Below are 20,943 nucleotides of genomic sequence, written 5' to 3' on the forward strand. Positions count from 1 at the left end.
TACATCCAGACAGAGGGAACCAGAGTGGGAGGAAAGTGGGGACACACTTCTAGCTTGGCGGCCTGCCTCTCTGAGATCCAGAAGGGCCCAGCATCGGGGCCCTGGGGCAAGTGCCAGAAATGACCTCTGTGTCCAGTGATGGAGGGATGACACAGGCTAGCCGGTGATGGGCCCTTGTGCACGCTCTGGGCCTCAGTCTCCCCACTGGTGCAACAAGGTATGGATTGTCAAGAACACCTAGGGTCTTCCCGTCTTCGACATTGTTCCAGTCACAGATTTGTCCTCCCTTTGCTCCAACCATTACGCTCCTAATTACTCGTCTCACTGGGCTGGTGGGGTTTGCTCTTGTCTGTCTTTGTTCTTACCCTGCTGTTCTCAGCCACTGGCTATCTTTGGGCTTCTTTTGTCTGCACAAGTGCCTTCCTTTGGGATTTTGACCTTTCTGATGGTCTCTCCCTCGCTTTGTGCTTTCACATTGCTGCTGTCCTCAAGGGATGCCTCCACTCACCCTGTTTGTGTGCTACGTCACAGAGCAGAGCAAACTGCAGCTTGGAGGGGCCCGTGGATGGTGGAGCCAGGACGGGTGCTGGACGGCCCTGCTTCCAAAGCTTCATGGGGGAGGCTGGCCTGGCAGCGGGGGCTGAGGGGAGTCCTCCGGCCAGCCTGAAGTGGGCTCTGAGTGCAGACCTGTGGGCTTGGCACCTGCCCGGTAGCTGCTTTGGGTGAATATATTGGACTTTGCAGCCAGGAGGTGTGCCTGGGTGGTGGTGTCAAGGTCTCCGTCTTGCCCCAGGCTGGGTGGCATTCCTGTGTGTAGGGGAAGAGGATCCTTCCTTCTAGACCTTGTCTAGGGATTGGGACAGGGGCTCTTAGAGAACGCCAGCCTGACCAGGGCAGTGGGTCAAGGGAGGGTCTGCCCAAGGTCATACAGCCCGTCTGGAGGTGAGCCAGAGCTAGTCTCCAGACGCTGGACTTGGCGAGCTGAGGACAGACTTCCTGAGTCCTGCCCTTCATGGGCCGTGTGGAATTGGCTGGGTGCCTGGCTGGACAGCATTGTCCTTGTCCTCTGATGGATGGTCCTCCTCTTCTGCCAGATCACCACCTCCAGAGGTGAAGGCAGAAAGGCAATGCCTTCAGAATTCTCCTCTGACTACAGCCCAGCTGATATCTCTGGGGGAAAGGGTCTCGCTTACAGCTTGACAGAGAGGGGCTGAATTCGGGAGAGGCTAAATTTGCCAGGGTGAGAGGAATCTTAGACAGGATCAAATGTACCCCCACAAAGGTTTGACCTGGAGATGGGCCTTCAGATGCATACACACACACACACACACACACACACACGCCACTCTCTGCAACCGGCTGAAGACACATTCTAGCAGCTTCTACCGGCCATGATCTGCCTGTGCGCAGCTCATACCAACTTGACGGAGTTCAGAGAGGTGGGGACCTGGGTTCAGCTCTGCCACAGACTTGCTTTTCTTTTTGGTTTTGCCCTAGCCTTAGCCAAGTGACATTGCCTCTCCAAGCCTCACTTTCCCCATCGGTTAAATGGGACTGATAACCTTTCCCTCAAGGGTAGATGTCAAAGGCAAATGAAGTTTTGCATGCCAAGGGACTGGCTTGGTCCAAATCTCATTATTCTGTCCTCATGCCGTCCTTCGGGTGTCTGAACAAAGCCACACCTCCTCCAGGATGAATGCCAGCCCTTGGCCTTCTGATTCAGGGGACCTCCCCAACAGAGAAGGGGTCCAAAGAAGATAGAACAGCTGGACAGGGCAAGGACAAAGGCCTGGGTGCACACACATTTCAGGATCTCTTTGCTCAGCCAGGACAGACGTTGTCATTGGTTTGGGATTTGTCCTTAGGTTTAATCTAGTCCCTGGGGCCCCCCAGCTGTGTTAGAAACCAGACACAACTGACCTTCTGTGGGGAATCTTTCTTTACTGAGCGGCTCAGGCATCCATTTGGTCAGAGAAACATGTGCTGTGTTTTTTATTAAATTTCCCTGGAAAAACAATGATGTGAATTCAAGCAGGGGAGAAGAACAGGTTTCCCTAAATTCCAAGCTTGAGGATTTCCTTTTCCTTTTGAAGTGAAACGAAGTTGCCCCCTACTCCTACGCTGGTCCCCGGAGGTGTCCCCACAGCTGATGTTTTTCCAGCTGCCTGTGTCCCCAGAGAGTGTGGAGTGGGGTCCGGGGTGGGATGAAAGGGTCGGACCAGCTTGGGCCGGGTGGCCTGGCCTCTCTCAGGGCTGCTGAAACGTCCCTCTGCCAGTGGTGCGGAGAGTCACCAACCGTGTGACCTTGTGTAACCTTGACATTTATCCTTCCAGAGTCCCTCTTTATCTGTAAAAATGGGGATTGTGATTGCATAGGGTGGTTTTTGAAGAGCACGTCATAGCCGCAGAAGGTCTGAGCTCCAAGGTGCTGCAGAGGCCTTCCCTCCCCCGACTAGTGGGGAAACTGAGGTCTACGGGGGAAAGGGATGTCCTTAAAACACTTCGCAAGTCAGCTACTGGCTCAGGCCTGGACTCCGCTTCCTGACCTCAGTTCTCATCCTTCCCGCCTCCTCGGTTCGGGTCTCAGATTTGGGGGTGGGCATTTCCATGCGGCCGAGTCAGACGCTCACTTCTCAGAGTCTATGTCAGTAAGAAAAGGGCTCTCTGGCTGTGGGTTCCTCCCCAGGACCCAGTCCCTGAGAAATTCTTCATGTGGGGGTGTTTGTGGAGGACACTGCGTTACTAGGGACCCTGTCGCCTGTCCAGGTCCCAGAACCCAGGAGTGAGACTGCATGGACATGTCGTGTGTGCCCGCGGGGGTTCGGATGGAAGCCACCCCGCAGGTATAAATGCTAATCCACAGACGTTTCTTCTCTCTTATGCCTTTAGGGGTTTCCTGGAGACTTTGGGGAAAGGGGTCCTCCTGGACTGGATGGGAACCCTGTAAGTATTTCCAGTGGTGGGGAACAGGAAAGAGATTCCAAGCTTTGGGGTCAGGCAGAATGGGTCAGATCCCAGCCACACCACCTGTAAATCCGAGGCTGCTGTCCACTGTGGGTGTCCTGAGCTCCCACCCCAGGGAAGCCCCCCTCCCTAGGCCCACTGAGACTCTGGTCTCAAAGCCCCAGATAGTGCCGCATCCACAAGGACTCAGGAAGGTTCTGGGTCACTCCCCACTGGGGAAGCCGGGCTACTAGCATCTTATAAAGCACGAGCAGTGTTTATGGGACAGAAGCGCCCTGGGGGAGCAGATGGTTTGCAGGCCCTGTGTGGAAGGGAGAGCGGAGTTCTAAAGAAATGTGCAACACTGGCATGTTTATAGGGTTTGTAAATAATCAGAGGCCTGTTGTTGAAGAGCCAGGTCAGCCTGCCCTGAGGTGCTGAGCCCGCCTCTCCCTTCCTGTTCCAAGCTCAGGCTCAGGCGGGAGAGGGAGTGTGTTCCCTGTCCCAGGGGAGCAGACTAAGTTGAAAGCTCTTTGGAACACCTGCCGTGCTCCCCCATCTCTCTCTGGGCCTTCCCACCTAAGCAGCTGTGGCCAGCTGTGCTTTCTGTCGAGGTGACGGCTGGATCCACGATCAGCCCACGATCAGGATGTAAGAATTTCAATTCCACAGATGCCCTCTGAGCCTGACCCCGCTTGGGCTCACCCCAGCTCCCCTGGGGGCTCCAGCCCTGGTCTCAGAGCCAGGAGGACTCGGGTTTGATTCCTACTGTGTCGCTTGGACACATCCGTTCCCTTCTCTGAATCTCAGTTTCCCTCTCTGTAAATCCGGGGGTTGGAATGCCGGCCCCAGAGGGCTCGTGTAAGAAGGAAATGAGAGGGGGTGGGAAGGTGGTGGGCTCACAACACGTGTTCCTGGGATGGGGCCCTTGTAAGCAGTCGGTCACAGCGGGGACATCGAGGGCCCTCGAGGAGCTCATGACTGTCTATCCGGTCCGTCGTACAGGCAGAGTGAGATGTGTGAGTCGAGGGCGCCGGGTGCTGTGGAGGAGGGATAGAGGAGCAGGGAGACTCCTGGGGAGGGTGATGTTGGATTGAGGTGAGCAGAGAAGGGAAAGGACATTCCATGTGGAGGAAAGGCCACCCGCGAAGGCACGGAGGCGAGAAATCGGAGCCTCTCCTTCAGTGTGATGTCATCCCCAAAGCCAGCTTGGGGATGGGGCAAGCGGTGTCTTTGTCCTCAGTCCTGGGGGAGCAGAAAGGGGGCCAGCGTGGCCATGCAGTTGCTGAGTGACCTTGGACACGTAGCCTCCCTCATGTAAAGCCAAGGCTGGTTCTCCCCTCCTCTTCTCGGTGGCTGTAGTAGTGATAGCCTCTTGTCTGGAGGGGGCTGACAATTCCCACTGATAATCAGCATTTCTAGAACATCGTTCCCGCCCACCCACCCCCGTTTGCAGCCCTATCCCCTGACTCCCAGGCAAGAGCCCTCTCCAGCATCTGGGAGGCAGGGACCGGACAGCCTCCTTCAGTGATGCCGGGCTTCTCTTAAGTGCCCCAGCACCTCCTGGCTGGAAGAGGAAGAGAGGCCAGCCCCGTGGCTCTCAGCTTGGAACTGAGCCACTGTGTTCTTTCCTTGCACTTGACCTGGGGCCTGCCATGAAACTCTTGAACCTCAGTGTTGCCATCTGTAAAGTGAAGGTGAAACGAGACATGGGCCAGACACCCAGTACGTCTTTATTGTCAGGATCAGGATTCTGCCTCTTCCTTTATACTTGATCTGGAAACCCTGCCTCCCCATTTTACAGATGTGGAAAGCTGAGAGCAGAAGGGGGAAGGGTCTTGTCCAAATTTCAGGCCAGGCTCCAAGATTCGTTAATCAGGCACAAGGAATGGTTGGCTCCAAAGGATCCCACCTGGTGCCCACAGGGGCATAAAGTGGAGGGAGCAGCCTGGGAGGGAGACAGGGCAAGTAACCGCTTTGCTCTCTTCCTATCTGCAGGGAGAACTAGGCCTGCCAGGGCCCCGAGGAGTCCCCGGCCTCATTGTAAGTACACAGATGCCTGGTGGCGGGGGTGAGAGGCAGCGATGAGTCTTGGTGGAGAGGTCCCTCTCTCATCAAATGCCAGGAGGAGCGGGGGGAAGCAGGACCTGTCACTCTGGCCAAGGGGGCAGAGGGAGGAAAGTCCTGCTGTGTGTCCTCAGGTGGATTGCCCACCTTCTCTGAGCCCCTTTCTTCATTAGTGAAATGGAGACAGGTACGTGGAGCGTGATGTGCTTTCACACCTGCTGCCTGTGTGTCGCACTGCAAGGAGGTCTAGGCGGGGGATGGGACGTCTGTTCACAGGTGAGGTGCTTCCGGTCCAGAGGAAGGACGCAGCTGGCCAAGGAGCTGAGGCTTTGGGTCATGTCAGGCCGGTCTTCCTCATCCTTTCCTTCGAAGCACTGACTCTGGAGCCAGACCCCCTGAGTTCAAGTCACAGATCTGCCCTGTCCTAACTGTTTGAAGTTGCTTACTCTCTCTGAGCCTTAGTTTGTCGTCTGTAAAATGGGGATGGTGATAGAGGACTCTGGGGGATCCTGTGAGGCTTAATCGAGGACTGACATGTACAGTCGTTGGCCCAGGGTCTAGCATTTAGTGATCTTATAATGATTCATTATATGAATCACAGGGAGGTGGGAGGCAGGCTGATCTCTGACTCCATCCAGATTGGGGTAGGCCTTGTGGAGTGTTCCAGGAGCCAAAACCAGGGCCTCCTGCTGGGCCCTTGGAGTGGAACCTTGACCTTGGGAGCCCTTGAGAGGTCCAGGCCTGGGAAAGGACTCTGGGAGTTCTCCCCAGGGTTCCACGCCCCCTTTGCCCTGTTCTCTGGTCATTCCTCATGGGGCTTGAGTCTGGGGAGGCCATGGAGGGACCTAAGTAGGCTCTTGCCTACTTTGACAAATGAGCTGCCAGCCTTGGCTATTCCAGCAACTGTGGCATGAAATTCTGGCCAGAGGGAGGATGGAGAGGGCCCCAGGGGCGTTCAAGGGCCCCATCGTTCAGTGGAGGCCAGGCCTGATAAGAGGTCCCACAGGTCCCCAGTGGCAACATGCTCATGGTCGAGCAGATGAGTGCAGAACCCGAGCGGGGTAGGGGCTGAGGGTCCAGACCTCCCGGGTGTGCAGCCGAGCCTCGCCTTGCCTCCTGCTGGCTCTGTGTTCTTCAGCTCTGGCCTCATTCCTTGAGCCTCAGGGCCCCCCTCCATGGGATGAGATCAGCGTACCCACCATTGTGAGGACCGCATATACACACTGTCCACTGCAGTCCCGCGGCCACGGGGGCCAGTCCATGCAACCAGACCACCTGGGTTCAGAGCCTAGCTCGACCGCTGGTTACAGTCAGACTCAAAGCAAATTTCTTAACCTCTCCGTGTCTCACTTTCTTTATCTGTACAACGGGGATCATCGTAGTACCTGCCTTAGACTTCAGTTGTGAAGATTTAAAGACGCTGGTGCATATAAAGTGCTTTGCACATAGCAAGAATCCAGGAAGTGCTAGTTACCATAATAATAGTCATTGTTAGTTCACACACACACACACACACACACACACACACACACGCATGTGTTATGTATAGTAACAGTCCTCTGGGGTGCTATGTGGAGACAGATTTCAGAGTCACCTTGGAACTTAGTGAGGGCAGCAAAGTGTCCCTCTAGGAGTCATGCATTTGTGAACCCTGATGTCCATTCAGCAGGGCTTAGCTGGGCATCTTCTTTGGCACAAGGCACTGACCCAGATGCTTTGGAAAAGGAGTATCTGCAAGGAGAGGTAGAGAACCCCAGTTGATGAGGACCCCCAAAGTCTTGTCCTGCCTCCTCTAAGCTCACACGGATGCCTTCTGGAATATCCTGGTCACATGGTGATGACAGTCGAGCTCGAACAGCCTGGTGTTGGACGCCCTTTCCTGGGGGAGCCCAGGCCACTCTCTGGAGTTGTGTCCTGAGCCCCAGTCATTCCCCTGCCCCTGGGAGAGCCCGTTCGCAATGAAAAGATGGCAGCTCTCTGTCCTTGCCAAGGCTCCATGTTCTCAGTTCCCAAAGCTGACCGGAAGGGATGTTGACGCATCCCCACTTTCGTCACTGGCACACATTTCTCTTCGTCATTGTCTAGTGGCCACTAGGTTGGGTCCTGAGAGGAGCAAGAGTATCCTTTGTCTGAGTGAACACAGGCTCTAGAGGCTGAGACAATGCCCTTGGCCTTCCTGACTCTTTACAAAGCTCTTCCCCACCTGGGCCCTCTCCTTTGCTTTCCCCAGCGAGGGTTGCCAGAGGAAATAACAACATGCCGGATGAAATTTGGATTTCAGATGCAATATTTAGAATGCAGTTTACACTAAAGTATCCTTCGGTGCTTATCTGGCGTTGGAATTTAGCGGGGCAGAACTTATTTTCATTGGCTCGATTGGGCAGCCCTATTCACGGGATCTCTTAGGAGAATCCCATTGGGCAGATGGGAAAGCTGAGGCCCTGGCCAAGATCACTCACAAGGCGGGACAGGAGGGAGGCAGGACCGTCCAGGACCCTCCTCCCACTGGCCCCGTTCTGAGGGGCCTGAGCTGGGGTGTTCCTGCATTCCTCACACTCCGCCCCCTTGTGATGGTCTCTTTCCAAGTCGCTGCTCAATGCGTTCTCAGGGTTCCCTCTCCGCTGTGTCTTTTTATCACTACTTTCAGCCTCACTTCCCCTGTTTTATTTTTTTTTAAATAGTTTATTTATTTATTTGACAGAGATCACAAGCAGGCAGAGAGGCAGGCAGAGAGAGAGAGAGAGAGAGGAGGAAGCAGGCTCCCCGCTGAGCAGAGAGCCCGATGTGGGGCTCGATCCCAGGACCCTGAGATCATGACCTGAGCTGAAGGCAGAGGCTTTAACCCACTGAGCCACCCAGGCACCCACTTCCCCTGTTTTAAAATTCCCTCTGCTGTCAAAGCAATATTCCCTTCCTCCTGAGGTGGGGGTGGGGGTCACAAGCAGAGACCTGAACCTGCCAGACCAGCAGGGGTCCCGGGACTAGTGCCCTCTCTTACCCAAGCACCCCCCCCACCCCCCGCCACCAACAGCTTCTGTGCCCTGGTGGGGGTGGGGGAGGGCGGGTAGGGAGAACAGTGGCCTCCCCAGAGAGTTGGAGAGGAAAGGAATTTCCTAACCAGGAGTTAAAGGGGAAAAGGGATCATGAGTCACCCCTGGTTTTCCAGAGGATGTGGGTTTTTAGCTGAGCGAATGGGAATTCCACATATTGATAATCATTTTAGTGACGTTTCAGGTTTATTCAGTGCCTTCTGTCTAGTCAGCTGAAGTAATTTGCATGCAGACTGAAGCCCACTCCACTCCCCACCCCCAGGTCCTTGCAGGCAGGAGGAAGGGTGTGTGGAGATAGACTAACATTTATGGAGCGTCTCTCTGTTTTGTGTGTGCTTGATGTGCTTTAGGCTGGGGAAGCCTTGAGGTACTGGAGGGAGGTGGCCGCAGCCTAGTCACCCAGATAGGGAGGCTGGGGCCTGGGGTCACCAGCTAGGACTTGCAACCCAGGTCTGTGTGGCTTGGATCCCAATAAGCAGCTGGCGGCCCCCCTGCAGCCTCTGAGGGGAGACCGCCTCAGGATAGCCCCCTCTGAGTAACTGAAACCCTTTGGCTGGCCCTCAAGAAAAAGCATGCCTGGTTCCAGGATCTTCCCCACCAAGATTTCTGTCTTTTTAAATTTTGAGTGATAGAAAGGGAACTTTGGGTCCTCCTTGGGTCTAATGAGACCCAAAGAATATGTGGTCAGACCAAAACCCAGCATGCGGGGCATAGTGGGCAGGCCCCCCCATTCTGTCAGTAAACGATCATCTGGCTTCGTCTCTTTGTGACAGAACTGACACTTACCAACCCCTTGTGTGCCAGGACTTGGCGCTAAGTACTTAATGATCCCGGCAAGCCTCTGAGTGTAGGAAGTGGGATTACCGTGGTACACTGAAGGGAACTGAGGCACAGAGCGGCTGAAATACCTGCTCAAGGTCACACAGCGCAAAGCTGGACCTGGGTCTGTGTCTGTGGGTCATGGATTTCCCCACCGCATCCTGTACTCAGCTCGTCAGAATGGAGTGAGCTGATGCGTGAGAGTGTGGACCACGCCAGGGGCTGTTCTGTGTGAGATGACGCTTACAAAGACCACACAGGAGCCAGGACCAGCCGCAGCCCCCACCCCCTTGTCCCCAAACCACCGATCCCTATCAGAGTTTCTGGAAAGAGGCCTTGTTGCCTTCAAAGGCAGTTCTAGGAGCACAGAGGTGAGATTTCTCCCCAGATGTTTGTAAATGAGAGCAGAATTAGCTTTCTTTCTCACCCGGTTGTTAAGCCGCTCTCCGCCACATAGACACGCACAGAAATGGTTGCCAGTGTAGCCAGGACTGTGCGACCTGACCGCAGGGGGCCGACCCGGCCTGTGCTGTCAGGGAAGGGATGCTGGCGCTTCGGCGGAAGGATGAGTGTGCGTGAACAACGAGAGCGCCGCGGAACATTCTGGGTCTGGGAACGCGTGGCCAGGGATGCCCCAGCTGCAGCGGAACAGCAGGGCAGGAAGGGAGACATACATGAGGGATGGTGGGAGGCCCTGCCAGACAGACAGCCCTGGGTTCTGATCCTGCCTATGTCCCCTGTGGCTGGCTTAGTCTTGGGTGACTACTGTGCCTCTGTTTAAGCCTTGGATTTCTCCTCTGTAAGACGGGCCTCATGGGGTTACTGTGAACAGCGGGCAAGGGCCCGAACAGCACGTTCCAGCCAGGGCCCAGCCTAAGCGCCCACGCACGGCAGTTGACGGGACCTCGATGTCTCGAGCGTGGAGCCTGGCACACAGTAGGAGTTTGGAAACAGCTGTGGACATGGTTGTATTTTGGTGAGAGTCAGCAGGACGAAGGTCAAGATGTTTAGAATGGTATCTGGGAGCTTAGGCAGAAGTGGGAACAGGATCCAAATTCAGAGCATTACTCATTGTTCTTTCTTGTGAGGACATGACATGCTGTGTGTTGCTCAGCCGGGTTGCCCACAAGGGTGTCTAGTGCAAAGCCGGTGCTCTGCGGGCTATACTGGGGGGAAGAGTGGCCTGGAATTTTCTCTATTCCTCCCCTGAGGGCTTTCAGAGCCCAGCACTGGGGCCCTGCCAAGATGGGAAAGGCCTGCCCTAAGCAAGCCACCACGTTCTCCCCATGTGCCCTGCAGCCAGAATCCCTTTTCCACAGATTCCTGGTCCTTAGGGGTTGGACACCGATGCAAGTCCCTGCCTCCCACCGCACACATACACCTTTTTTGGAAGGGCTGGCAGGGGCGGCGGGTGTGATGTTGGTGTGGCTCCCCAGGCCCCCAGGTGTCCGTCAGGCCCGTATTGAATTCAGTCCCCACACAAGGCACCTTCAGGCCTGCAGCGGAAAGAAGGAGCCTGTGTTCCTGGAGTTGCTGGCTCGTCCCCTGCCCACAGCTCAGGCCCCAGCTGGAGCCAACTGTGCTAGGAGAGCCTCCTCTGTTTATTTGTGGATTACGGGGAACTCTGGGCAGGCCACCCCTGGCTCCCTTCAACCAGGAAAAGAGAGGGAGAGAAGCAGCAGCCAGCATGGCCCAGGGAGGTGCACTTCTCTGAAGGGCTGGCTTTTCCTCAGACCCCAGCCTCTCCCGGCCAGTGATCCTGGCCTTACCTTCCTCTCCCAAGATGACTTCAGAATTGCCTGGAAGCTCTGGAGATGGACTGCCTGGTGTGAATTCCAGCTCCATCCAGTCCTAAGCTTAGGGAGCCTCAGTGTGCCCATCTGTAAAATGGAGATGGTGGGAGGGTGACACTCCAAGGGCTGTTGTGAGGAGTCCTGGAGTGGAGGCAGGTAAGGAGCCGAGCCCCGTGCCTGGCAGACACTGCTGTTTGTGTCGGTCTTGGTGCCTGCTGAGACCTTACTTCCTTCAGGAAAAGATTACTTGATGAAGCTGAAAGCACCATTTCTTGGCAGAAGGTCTGGTTTGACCTAATCAGGTGGGGATCCTGAGGTCCAGAGAGGGCAAGGGTTTTGCTCAGGGTCATACAGCCCGTCCCTGACAGGGCAGTGGCCGGACGGTGGTCAGCCTCTGCAGCAGCTGATCTGAGCCGGTGCAGGGGCTGGATGGGGGCGGGGCGACAGTGCCCCAGCAGACCTCACCACCATCTGTGAACTCGGCACTTTCCCTCTGTCTCTCTCCTTGGGCCCATCGGCCCTCCTGTGGACGTCGGGCAGGAATGTGATGGAGACATCTCTGGGCAGTTCCCACAGGAAGCCTGGGGCAGCTGGCCTCCCCTGGGGGCTTCCGAGCACTGGCCAGGGACCCCCATGGACCCTGACTCAGGGATGTGGGAAACTGAGACCCAGAGAGGTCAAGCGCATTGTGGGAGCACACATAGCAGCCAGACACTTTGATGAGTCACAGCAGATGGAAAGAGGGGAGAAGGGTGCATTTTCGGGGGCTCCCTATCTCTGGGCATGGGCTTACCCAGATGGCTGCAGCCGGAGCAGTAGCTGGAGGGGCAGGCAGGAGCCAAGGACCCGTGAGGGGAGGAGGGTGGGCTTGTGCACAGAGGATCCAGCCACCCCTTCATTCTCAGCCAGGCTTCTCACCTCAGTACCGTGGGCATTTTGAGCCAGATCGTTCCGTGTCGTGGGGCCTTCACCCACGAGATGCCAGGAGAGCCCCTTCAGCTGGGACAACCCAGTTGCCTCCAGACCATGCCCAGCACTTAGTACGCTTAAGTCAATTCTTCTTGAAACAGCTCTAGAAGTACATAGTCCTGACCCCCATTTTAGGTGGGGAAACTGAGGCGCGGGGAGGTTAGCCACCCCAGATGACACGATGAGCGGGCGGCGGAGAGACTAGAGCAGGTGGTCTGATGGAGACAGTGGTGTTGTGTCCTTAGCAGCCCAGGCCAGGCGACGCTGAGGATCATCCCGCCCAGGCCAGATTCCTGGGAGCCACCTCTCATGATGCCTTCTTCTCTTTCTCTTGCCAGGGCGACGTGGGAGCACTGGGTCCGATTGGTTATCCAGGACCCAAGGGCGTGAAGGTAAATGAGCCATCCCGGAATCCAGGTCTCATCCCAGCCAGGTGCCCCCCAACTCCCTTGGCCCATGGCAGCGCAGAGGGAAGTGGGCCTGGGCTCAGTGTTGGGGGAGGGGTGGGCGGCGATTCAGAGGGGTGGCCTGAGAGCCAATCGTCATCTGTATGTCACCATGGCTGACATGTTTCTTAGACAGCAGTCCTTGAGCTGGGCCGGAGTCTCATGAAGTTCTGGATGCCAGGGCACTGAAAGGCCAGCAGGGAGCCAGGCCACTGAAAGGGGCATAGAAACGATAGCGGCAAGCCAGTACACTCGGTCCATCCCTGGGTGGGATGGGCGTGCAGGAAAAAGCTGGGCCCGAACTGCTAGGACCTCGTTCTGAAGGTGATCCCGTGTGGCCCGCATGCAGGGGACAATGCTCGTGGAGCCCATCTGTCCCCACGAGCAGCCTTCTCCCCTGGATTTGTTCAGAGTGCTGTGGCTGAGGAGTCAGCTGTCCCTTCTCGTGCTCCTTCAGTCCACGTCATGGCCCTCTGGGCTGGGGGTCATTGCCCACTTTCAGAGAAGAGAAAACAGAGCTCTGGGTGGGGCAACAAGCATCGGGTGGGCACAGCAGGCCAGTGGGGGTCGGGCAGGGCACTTGACTTCCCTGGTTTTGAGCTCCCCCGCCCAGCAGGATCTGGCCTTTGTCTTGCAGGGACTGATGGGGAACATGGGGGAGCCCGGACTGAAAGGTGATAAGGTGATCTGAATACTCCCTCGTTGCACTGTGTTTTATCTGCATGCGACCCTCCCCTCCCCCCAGTGCCACTGCTGCTTTCTCGCCAGGTCCATTCCCCCACACTCCTCCTCTGTCTCTCCTTTGGCCCCCCCCCCGATATCTGTGTTCCCCGGCTGCTTCCTTGTAACTCAGGTGGAGCTCAGGCAGGCGGTGTGGGGTGTGCAGACCCTGGAAGATAGAGCCTGGGGGGGCTGTTGAGGCATAGGTCGGGGGTAAGATGATGCAGTCTTAGAGCCCAAGGTTGAGGCCAGCCCAGCATCTGGACTGGGAGGCCAAAGCCAGAATGGGGTTGGAGTGGAGGAAGGGGGGATTGTTACTGAGATGACAGGCCCTGTGGTGGGCAGGTGTGGTGCGGGGGCCAGAGACCTCTTCCAGCCCTAGGAGATGAATCCACATAAACCGCCCCAGTTAGAACTGGGAACCCAACCCCGGAGAGCACGTGGTCTGAGTATACAACAGCAAAGCTGGCACAGGCCCCTGAGCCCCTGACCCGCTTTCCTCCCAGTTGCCATGGGGAGGCCACCCATGCCACGTGTCCTCCACACAGTCCTGTGCTGAGCTCTCCCGGTGCCAGACCACAGTTGGACGGGGGTCGGGGGGACCCCGGGGCCGAAAGCAGGGCAGCGCCTGGCCCCGTCGTGCGGTATCCGAGGGACCAAGCCGTGAAGGGCTGGGGGCGGTGCTCCCCGCGCTCTGCCCTGTAGCCATCTTCCTGCCCTCCCCTCTCAGCTGTTCGGTCAGCGTGGCACCCCCAGAGGGGGTGTGGGAGGGCTTTCGGACAGCATCCAAGTTTCCCCGAGTCTGAGCAGCTGATTGCCGCTCCCACGGGCAGGGTCCTTGTGCACCTGTCTTCAGATAACTCGGGTCCCCGTAAACCCGAGAAACAGGAGCAGGTGCCAGGGCTGGGCACCGTGTGAGTGCTCTGTGGGGATTAACCCTCCCAGCCTCTGAGCCTCTGTGGGCTGGGAAGCTGTGAGGCCAGGCACGTGCTCCGGAGACCTCAACCGTGCCTCCATTTCAAGGAGGGGGACAGCCCCAAGAGTCCGAAGAGATATATCAAAGGCCCTTGGACTCTTAAAAAAGGGGAGATGGAGCTGCCATGGTCACACCCAGATGGTCCTACCCACCTCCCTGCTAGGTAGTCAGGGGCATGGTGCTTTCTCCATGTGTTTCCACCTCTTCTACCTCCTCACTGTCTCCTGCCACCCTCCCCACCTCCTGCCGGCTGCAGCCCCCCCCCCCCGACACTGGGGCTCGTGTGCTGCGCCCCTGGCCTTGTCCCGCTGGCTCCTGAGCCCCCCTCTTCTGTGGTCTTCCCCTTGAGACGGAGGAGCTTTCTCTCCAAGCCTCAGCTCTCCCCCACAGCTACCTGTTTGCTCTGGGGTTCGAGACATCAGCCCTCTGGAAATGTTGAAGTCATGGACCAAGGGAGAAAGGAAGTGGGGGCGTGGGGGGTGGTGTAGGCTTTGAGCTTTTTATAGGCCCCTCTGCAGAGCTGGCCTCCCGCTCACTGGCCCTGCAGGAACATGGAAATAAACGTGTTACATGGAACTCGGCTGGCTTGCTGACTGCTGGTGCCTGGCTCGTTTTGAGATGTGAAAGCTTTCTGGAAAAAAAAAAAAAAGAAAGAAAAGAAGCAAAGGAAATGGTTTTCCTGCCCGTAGTTTTCAAGAAAATCAAATAAGTCTTTAGGGTTGGAAAAAAGAAGGAAAGAAAAAGGACTTTCTTTTCTGCCCCTTGGGCTAGGGAGGGGTCTTAACCTTGCTGAGAGTACACCCATCCCCCGGGCCCTCCCCTGGGATGCCACAGCCATCCCTTCTTGATCCCCCATCGTCCTGCCTAGAATCCTGGATTTTCCATGACCCGGCTTGGCCACGATCCCGCTTACAACCACTTGGCTCCTTCTTCCTGCATGGAGGCGCGTTCTGGAACCGAGACTCCTGCTCCAGCCTAAATCCATTGTCCTGATTTCTTTGGTGTCTTTTTAAACTTTTTTTTTCTTTTTAATCTCCTCTGCTCCTCCTTTGGACCTTCAACACGCACACGCACGCACACACACACACACACACACACACACGTGTGCGCACACTGGGGGGGAAAAAAAAAAAGAACCCAAAGACTTTCTTGGCTTCTAAACCTCTGGGATATTGTACAGGGTTTTCCAGATTGGAAAAACCAAAGTAAGTTTTGTTTTTTTTTTTTTTTAAAGCTATTTATTTATTTATCTATTTTAATTTTGGCTTTTGTTTTATCAAGGAAGTTTTCGGTTTTTTTTTTGTTTTTGTTTTCTTGGCTGGCTCATGGCCCGAGCTGCACGATGTGGGTCCTCTGAGAGTCTGCATTCTTCCTGGGTTTCCTCCCCATCCTTCCGACTGCTCCCGGGACTGTGAATGTTTTTGGAGCTCTGGGGCCGGGGTGCTTTTGGGAGCATCCAGCATGGCAAGTTGGAGATGATGAGGGCGGCGTGCTGTGACTCTGGCTGTAAGAGGAACCGTCCTGCAGGGTGGTTCTCCCACAGCTTGTGTACCAGGATGTGGCACCAGGAGAGACCCCTGATGGCCAGAATCTCTGTCGCCTTAGGAAAGAAACAGTCAGAATTAACTCGAGACCTGTTTACTCACTGTTTGCACCTAGTTTTAGCCGGCCAGGCTAGCTGGTTTCTCACGCTATAGCTGATTACCGGCAGCTGATTAGAAGCGGCCCTCCACGGATGGTTGACACAGAGACTCCCACAGGAGGAAGTGACCGCTCCGTGCCCAGTGGTGAAAAAGGCTAAGCAACAGATCCAAAGGCTCAGAATCCTCCATGATGGGGGTGGGGGCACTACCCAGGCTGCACCTGCCCCTTGTGACCTGAAGCTCACGAGGAAGGTGTTGAAGGATCAAGAAACAGTTCCTTGGATCTGCAAGTGACAGTTGTCCAGGAAAGGCCAGGCACTTTGGCCTCTGTTAGTGGTGTTTTCAGCTACCTGAGCAACCCCAGTCAGGTGTGCGGTGAGGTCGGCTCCGTGCCCCCCTGAGCCTGCCTTCTCCAGCCAAGCATCCCCACGGGCCTGCCCTCTCACAAGGATGCTGCTGGTCAGACCCGCTCTGGGAACAGCCTCAGCCAAGCAGTGTCCTGCCGGTGGGTCTGGAAGTGAAAGGGCTTCTGGAACCCACTGTGGTCTCCATTGTAACATTCTCTGCTGGTGTGCATTTAGGGTGAACAAGGGGTTCCCGGTGTGTCGGGAGAGACCGGATTCCAAGGAGACAAGGTAATTGCAGCGGATTTTCTCCCAACCCTGCTTTTCTCCGATCCCGGCTTCCTTCTCAGGGTCTCTTATGGGCCAAGAACCCCCTAAAAGATGGCTTCCTTTCACATAACCCTATCTTCTCCAGCCGCAGTCTCCCGTCACCATCTCTTCCCTGGCCTTGACAGCCTCCTGACTCACGGTCAGGTTCCCCATCCCTTCTCTCCCAGTCTGTCTTCCTCACTGACGCAAAGCTCTGCTCTGTGCTCACAGACCATGCGTGGCTCCCTACTGCCAAATCCTGGTTCCTCAGCCCTGCACGTAGGACCCCAGCGAGTGAGCCCCTCGGACCTGTTCCTGCCCCTCATCCTTATAGCCCCGTGCTCCCCCAAAGGGCCCCCCTCTGCCCCCACACACTGCTGCCTTGTCTGGCACACTGTCCACTCAGCCTCTGCACAGCCCCATTCTTCGAAACCCTGCTCGGATGCCGTTTCCTCCGCCTGCATGGACGGTGGCCACGTCCCTCTCCACGTGCCTTGAGCGGCTCACCCGTCCGTCATCTGAGGCAGCACCTGGTTGATGGGGACTTGTGCTCAGCCCCATGCCAGCCAGCTAGCTCCCCAAGGGTATTGCCCCAGACAGCCCTGGCAGAGCTCGGCTCGGAGTCCTACACAGAACAGTGAGCATTTAGGACATGTTTGAGTAAGTGAGTGAGTAACCGGCCTTCCTGACTGATGGGTGAACCGAGGCAGCTTGCCGAGGCCGGCTCCTCTTTGCCTGTGTCCGGCACCATGTGGCCACATCTGGACCTTACCCAGCCAGTCAACAAGGCCCAGATGTTGGCCCGCTCTCCCTCTTCCTCCTCCCTCCCTCCTGGCTGGCCTGTCCTGACCCAGCCTCGGTGTCTCTGGACTGCGAGCCATGTGGGCCCCGGCTGCTCCCCACCGCTGGGCCCCCATCTCCAGAGTTCCTCAGGCATAAATCGCACTGTGTCAGGCGAACGTGATAACCACTACACTACGGAAACCATAAATCACACTGTGGAGCTTCCTTGGAGCCCCTCCAGGGTCCCAGGTTCCAGGACGACTTGGCGAGGATAGGGCCTGCTGTATCACCTTTGCACCCCGGATGCCCAAACCACAGAGGTGCCCTGCTGGGGATTGGAGGCAGGGAAAGTGAGGGGGAAGCTCATCTCCCCCCAAAAGGGTGTGTTCTCCAGGCCCCAGGTAGGCAAGGATGACTGAGCAGCTGTTCCCCTGGCCATTTCCACTCCTTACTCACCCCAGCCTGCGCTTGGTCTTTTCCAGGGGAGCCAGGGATTGCCGGGGTTCCCAGGAGCACGGGGGAAGCCGGGGCCTCTGGTAAGTACCTTTGGCTCTGACTCCCCCAAACCTTGCGCTCTGCAGTCATGAATGTGACCAGGGACACGGTCACGTCCTAGGCCGCATTTCTTCCTGCAGCCACCTCGGGAGCCAGACAGAGCAGGACAGGAATGAGATTCACCCATTTTACAGAGGAGGACACTGAGGCCCAGAGGGGCAGGAACTCACCCAGCATCAGAGACAGGCCTCGGTCACTGTCAGCGTTCTGGGGAGAATCAGAATCTGGGGCTCCCAACGCCCTAAAAACAGCAGTAGCATAGATAACATGTATTTCCGGAATGCGGCTGTGTGTCAGCTCCCTGCCGTACCAAATACTTCTTTGAAGGCTGCCAACCACCCCGAGGGCTAGAGTAGTATTTTCTCTCGCATCTTACAGATGGAGAAACTGAGCTTCTACCAGATGAAGCGTCTCGCCCGAGCATCCCATGGCTGAAAGTGTAGGAGGTTTTGAACAGTAGCTCCTAGTTATCTAGGGAGACCTCATTCATATGCCCCTGAGGTTTTTAGCCTCCCACAGCCAAGGGCTAATACAAAGGTTGGGGGAAAGTGGACCCTCCCTTATCCGTGCCTCCTCTGCCATCTTTCTCTTCCCCAGGGCAAAGTTGGAGACAAGGGATCCTTTGGGTTTCCTGGGCCTCCTGGACCCGAGGTACGTGAGGCCATATTTTTGTGTCCGGCTACCATCAGGGCTGGGCGTTGTCCTTGGGAAACCGAGATCTAGAGATTGGGAGGAGGGGGTACTTACCTGAAGCCACGCAGCAGACGAGAGATGGGGCCAAGAATAGAAATTCCAAGATCAGGGATCTTTCCTTTTCTGCCTCTTTGCCCCTGGTGACTTTCAGTGGCAGCGGGACAGAAGCTGGCCTCGGAGACCCTCCCTAACTTTGTGGTCACCTTTGTAGCTTCCAGAAAAAACATCAGGAAAGCCCTCTGAACTCGGGCCTGCACCCTTAAGAGGAGCTCCTGTTTCTCCAGCCTGAGCCCTGGCACTTTTCCAAACACCCACACTCCCCCTGGAAAAATTTCAGGGCTCAGAGTTCCGAGGAATGGGGAGCAAGAGGCAGACATGAAAATTCCAGTGTTTGAATGGAGAATGAGAAGTCATGAAGGATGATTTAGCAATTAGTAGAACTTGACTGAGAGCTTCTGATGCACAGGAGAGTTAGCACTGGTCTGCTGTCTGTTGGCTAATGTGCAGACTTCACATAGACACGACGGTGGGAGGCAGCTGGTTGAGCTCTTCCTCCCTGCCCCTCCAATGGGGACCATCTCTGGAATATGGGGCGGTCCTGCCAGGGCTGCCAATTGTCCAGGATCCTCAGTACGCAGGCTTTCTGGGGGTCAAGGCTAACCCCAGCCAGCCCCCATTGTGTACACACACCTCCCCATCTTCCACAAGATCTCAGAGACAAAAGTCTTACTCTGCTGGGTTCTCCAGACCTTTCCAAAGATCACTCCTGGTATCACCCAGATAGATGAGGGATAGTTTCCTGCCAGCTCCAAGTTCTGACTTCACGCTGTGTTGACTTTGGCCGTGACACAGTCCTATCTTTAGACGAATGCAGTTGGCCTCTCTTCCACGGCCTCCTTTCCTTCCCCTGGCCGCTGTGGAAAAAGAGTTTTCTAACAGCCCGGGTTTCCCAGCAGTCTGGCCCCTGAGGGGGGGACGCGTGCTGCCTCACGTTTATCAGGTACCACCTCATTCAGCAGGCTGTGTCGTGTGTTGGGGACAAGAATACATTGACATGCAGCTACAATTATGTGAGGGAGGTGGTACCGCACTGTGTGACAGATAAGGAAACTGAGTCACAGTGCCGTGAAGTGACTTTCTCAGGGTCACTGCTGCTGGTAGCAGATAAGCTCTGCTTTGGTTTTCTCCTGGGTCCCTGGACAGATCCGGGGTCTGCATCTCCCACCTTTGGGTTCTGTTTGGATTGGCTAACTCTGTGTCCAGAAGATGGTCTTGCTCTGCTGAAGACAGAAGCTGAAGAGCACATCAGCGCCTTCCTGGGTCTCTGCTCCTTCTGAGACCATGCCGGCCCTGGGATGGGGGTGGGTGGGGTGGGTGGCAGTGTGGCTCCTGTTCTGCATCCTTTTGGATGCTGAGTGCCTTTGGATGTGGATTTTTGCTGAGTGCTCACCAGGTGCCGGGAGCTAAACTAAGCCCTTTGCTTGCATTCTTCCCTTTAAGCCTGAGAACAGCCCTGTAAGGTGATGTAGTCACCATTTTGCAGATGAGCAAAGCAAGGCCCAGAGATGCTCAGGAACCTGCCCAGGGTCACACAGTGATTTGATGGCAGAACAGGACTTTGAGGCTCTTGATTTGAAGAAAAAAAGATTTGGTAGCTTTGGCTTTCTCTATTAGCTCAAAATTCAGACGCATTCTTGCCATTGCTAGTAAGAAGGGTGAGAGGATATTTGAGCTGGAATTTAATGGGAGTCACCAAAAAGGAAGGGGAAGAGTTGCTTATGGAGGCGATGTGGGAGGAGGGATTTTGGTCTCAGGGATTCATGTAAGATTTTGGTTTAAGGGAGTAGTGAGGCTGCCCAAACCGTGACTGCAGCATTGGGATGAATTACCAGAGGTATTACATCTACAACAAGGAAGGGGATGTTTCTGTGCTGTCCTCTGCTGGTCTGTTCATACCCAGAGACACACCAGCATCCTAGTGACTGCCAATAGTGGAAGCTGACCGATTGGAGGTGGCAGGACTGAGGGACCCTGGGCCCCAGAGTGGAAAACATTGAAGGGACAGCAAAGGGCAGGCCTCTAGGAGGGGAAAACTGGTCTCCAAATTGTGCAGAGACCACTGTGGAAAGAACGACTCCCACCCCCCATGCTTTGTGCAGTCCTACGGGGCAGCACAAGGTTGTCAAGGGGAAAGGGAGGGGGCTCTGCTCCATGTCAGGAGGAAACCTCCAGTGCATGGCCAGCCATCGGGGACAGGCTTGGTCTGGGAGCAGTGAGCCCTCCTTGGTGGTATGGGGCAGAGTTTACACACTGGCCGGGATGCAGGGGGTGTTTCAGCTTTGGAGAGGAGGAGCCGAGCTTAGTTAGACCAGGGTTTCCCAAGCCCTTTGAAGTTGTAGCAAACCCAGAACAGCATCGTGTCTGTAGGCGCACTGCAATCAAAGGCGACCATTTTTTGGAGCAGAGGAGGTCTGGCTTTGGGTCTTTAGCAGCAGCAGACCCAGGACATGGGGAATTCTGGGTCACACAATCTTTTCTTTTCTTTTTTTTTTTTTTTTTTTAAGATTTTATTTATTTATTTGTTTGACAGACAGAGATTACAAGTAGGCAGAGAGGCAGGCAGAGAAGGAGAAGGAAGCAGGGTCCCCGCTGAGCAAAGAGCCCCATGCGGGGCTCGATCCCCGGACCCTGGGATCATGATCTGAGCCAAAGGCAGAGGCTTTAACCCACTGAGCCACCCAGGCACCCCTGGGTCACACAATCTTGTGTGTACTGTGCTCTTAGTTCCAATGTTAAGTATTTTCTTTTTTTCAGTTTTTTTAAAAAAAGATTT

At 55.7% G+C, this 20,943-nt stretch overlaps 1 protein-coding gene across 5 annotated transcripts in view; it reads left to right on the forward strand.

The window, feature by feature from the left end:
• The window catches only part of COL27A1 (collagen type XXVII alpha 1 chain), a 136,558-nt gene that overhangs the window by 55,489 nt on the left and 60,126 nt on the right, over nt 1–20,943 (forward strand). For all 5 annotated transcript variants that reach the window (XM_004747870.3, XM_045081776.1, XM_045081773.1 and 2 more), the window contains 7 exons: nt 2,890–2,943; nt 4,942–4,986; nt 11,980–12,033; nt 12,725–12,769; nt 16,008–16,061; nt 17,345–17,398; nt 18,015–18,068. In XM_004747870.3, the coding sequence (XP_004747927.1) occupies nt 2,890–2,943; nt 4,942–4,986; nt 11,980–12,033; nt 12,725–12,769; nt 16,008–16,061; nt 17,345–17,398; nt 18,015–18,068 (360 nt within the window). The remainder of the gene's footprint in view (nt 1–2,889; nt 2,944–4,941; nt 4,987–11,979; nt 12,034–12,724; nt 12,770–16,007; nt 16,062–17,344; nt 17,399–18,014; nt 18,069–20,943) is intronic.

This window comes from Mustela putorius, unplaced genomic scaffold (genome assembly GCF_011764305.1).
Source record: "Mustela putorius furo isolate JIRA1106 unplaced genomic scaffold, ASM1176430v1.1 tig00000580_pilon_pilon_pilon, whole genome shotgun sequence".
NCBI classification, from domain to species: Eukaryota; Metazoa; Chordata; class Mammalia; order Carnivora; family Mustelidae; genus Mustela; species Mustela putorius.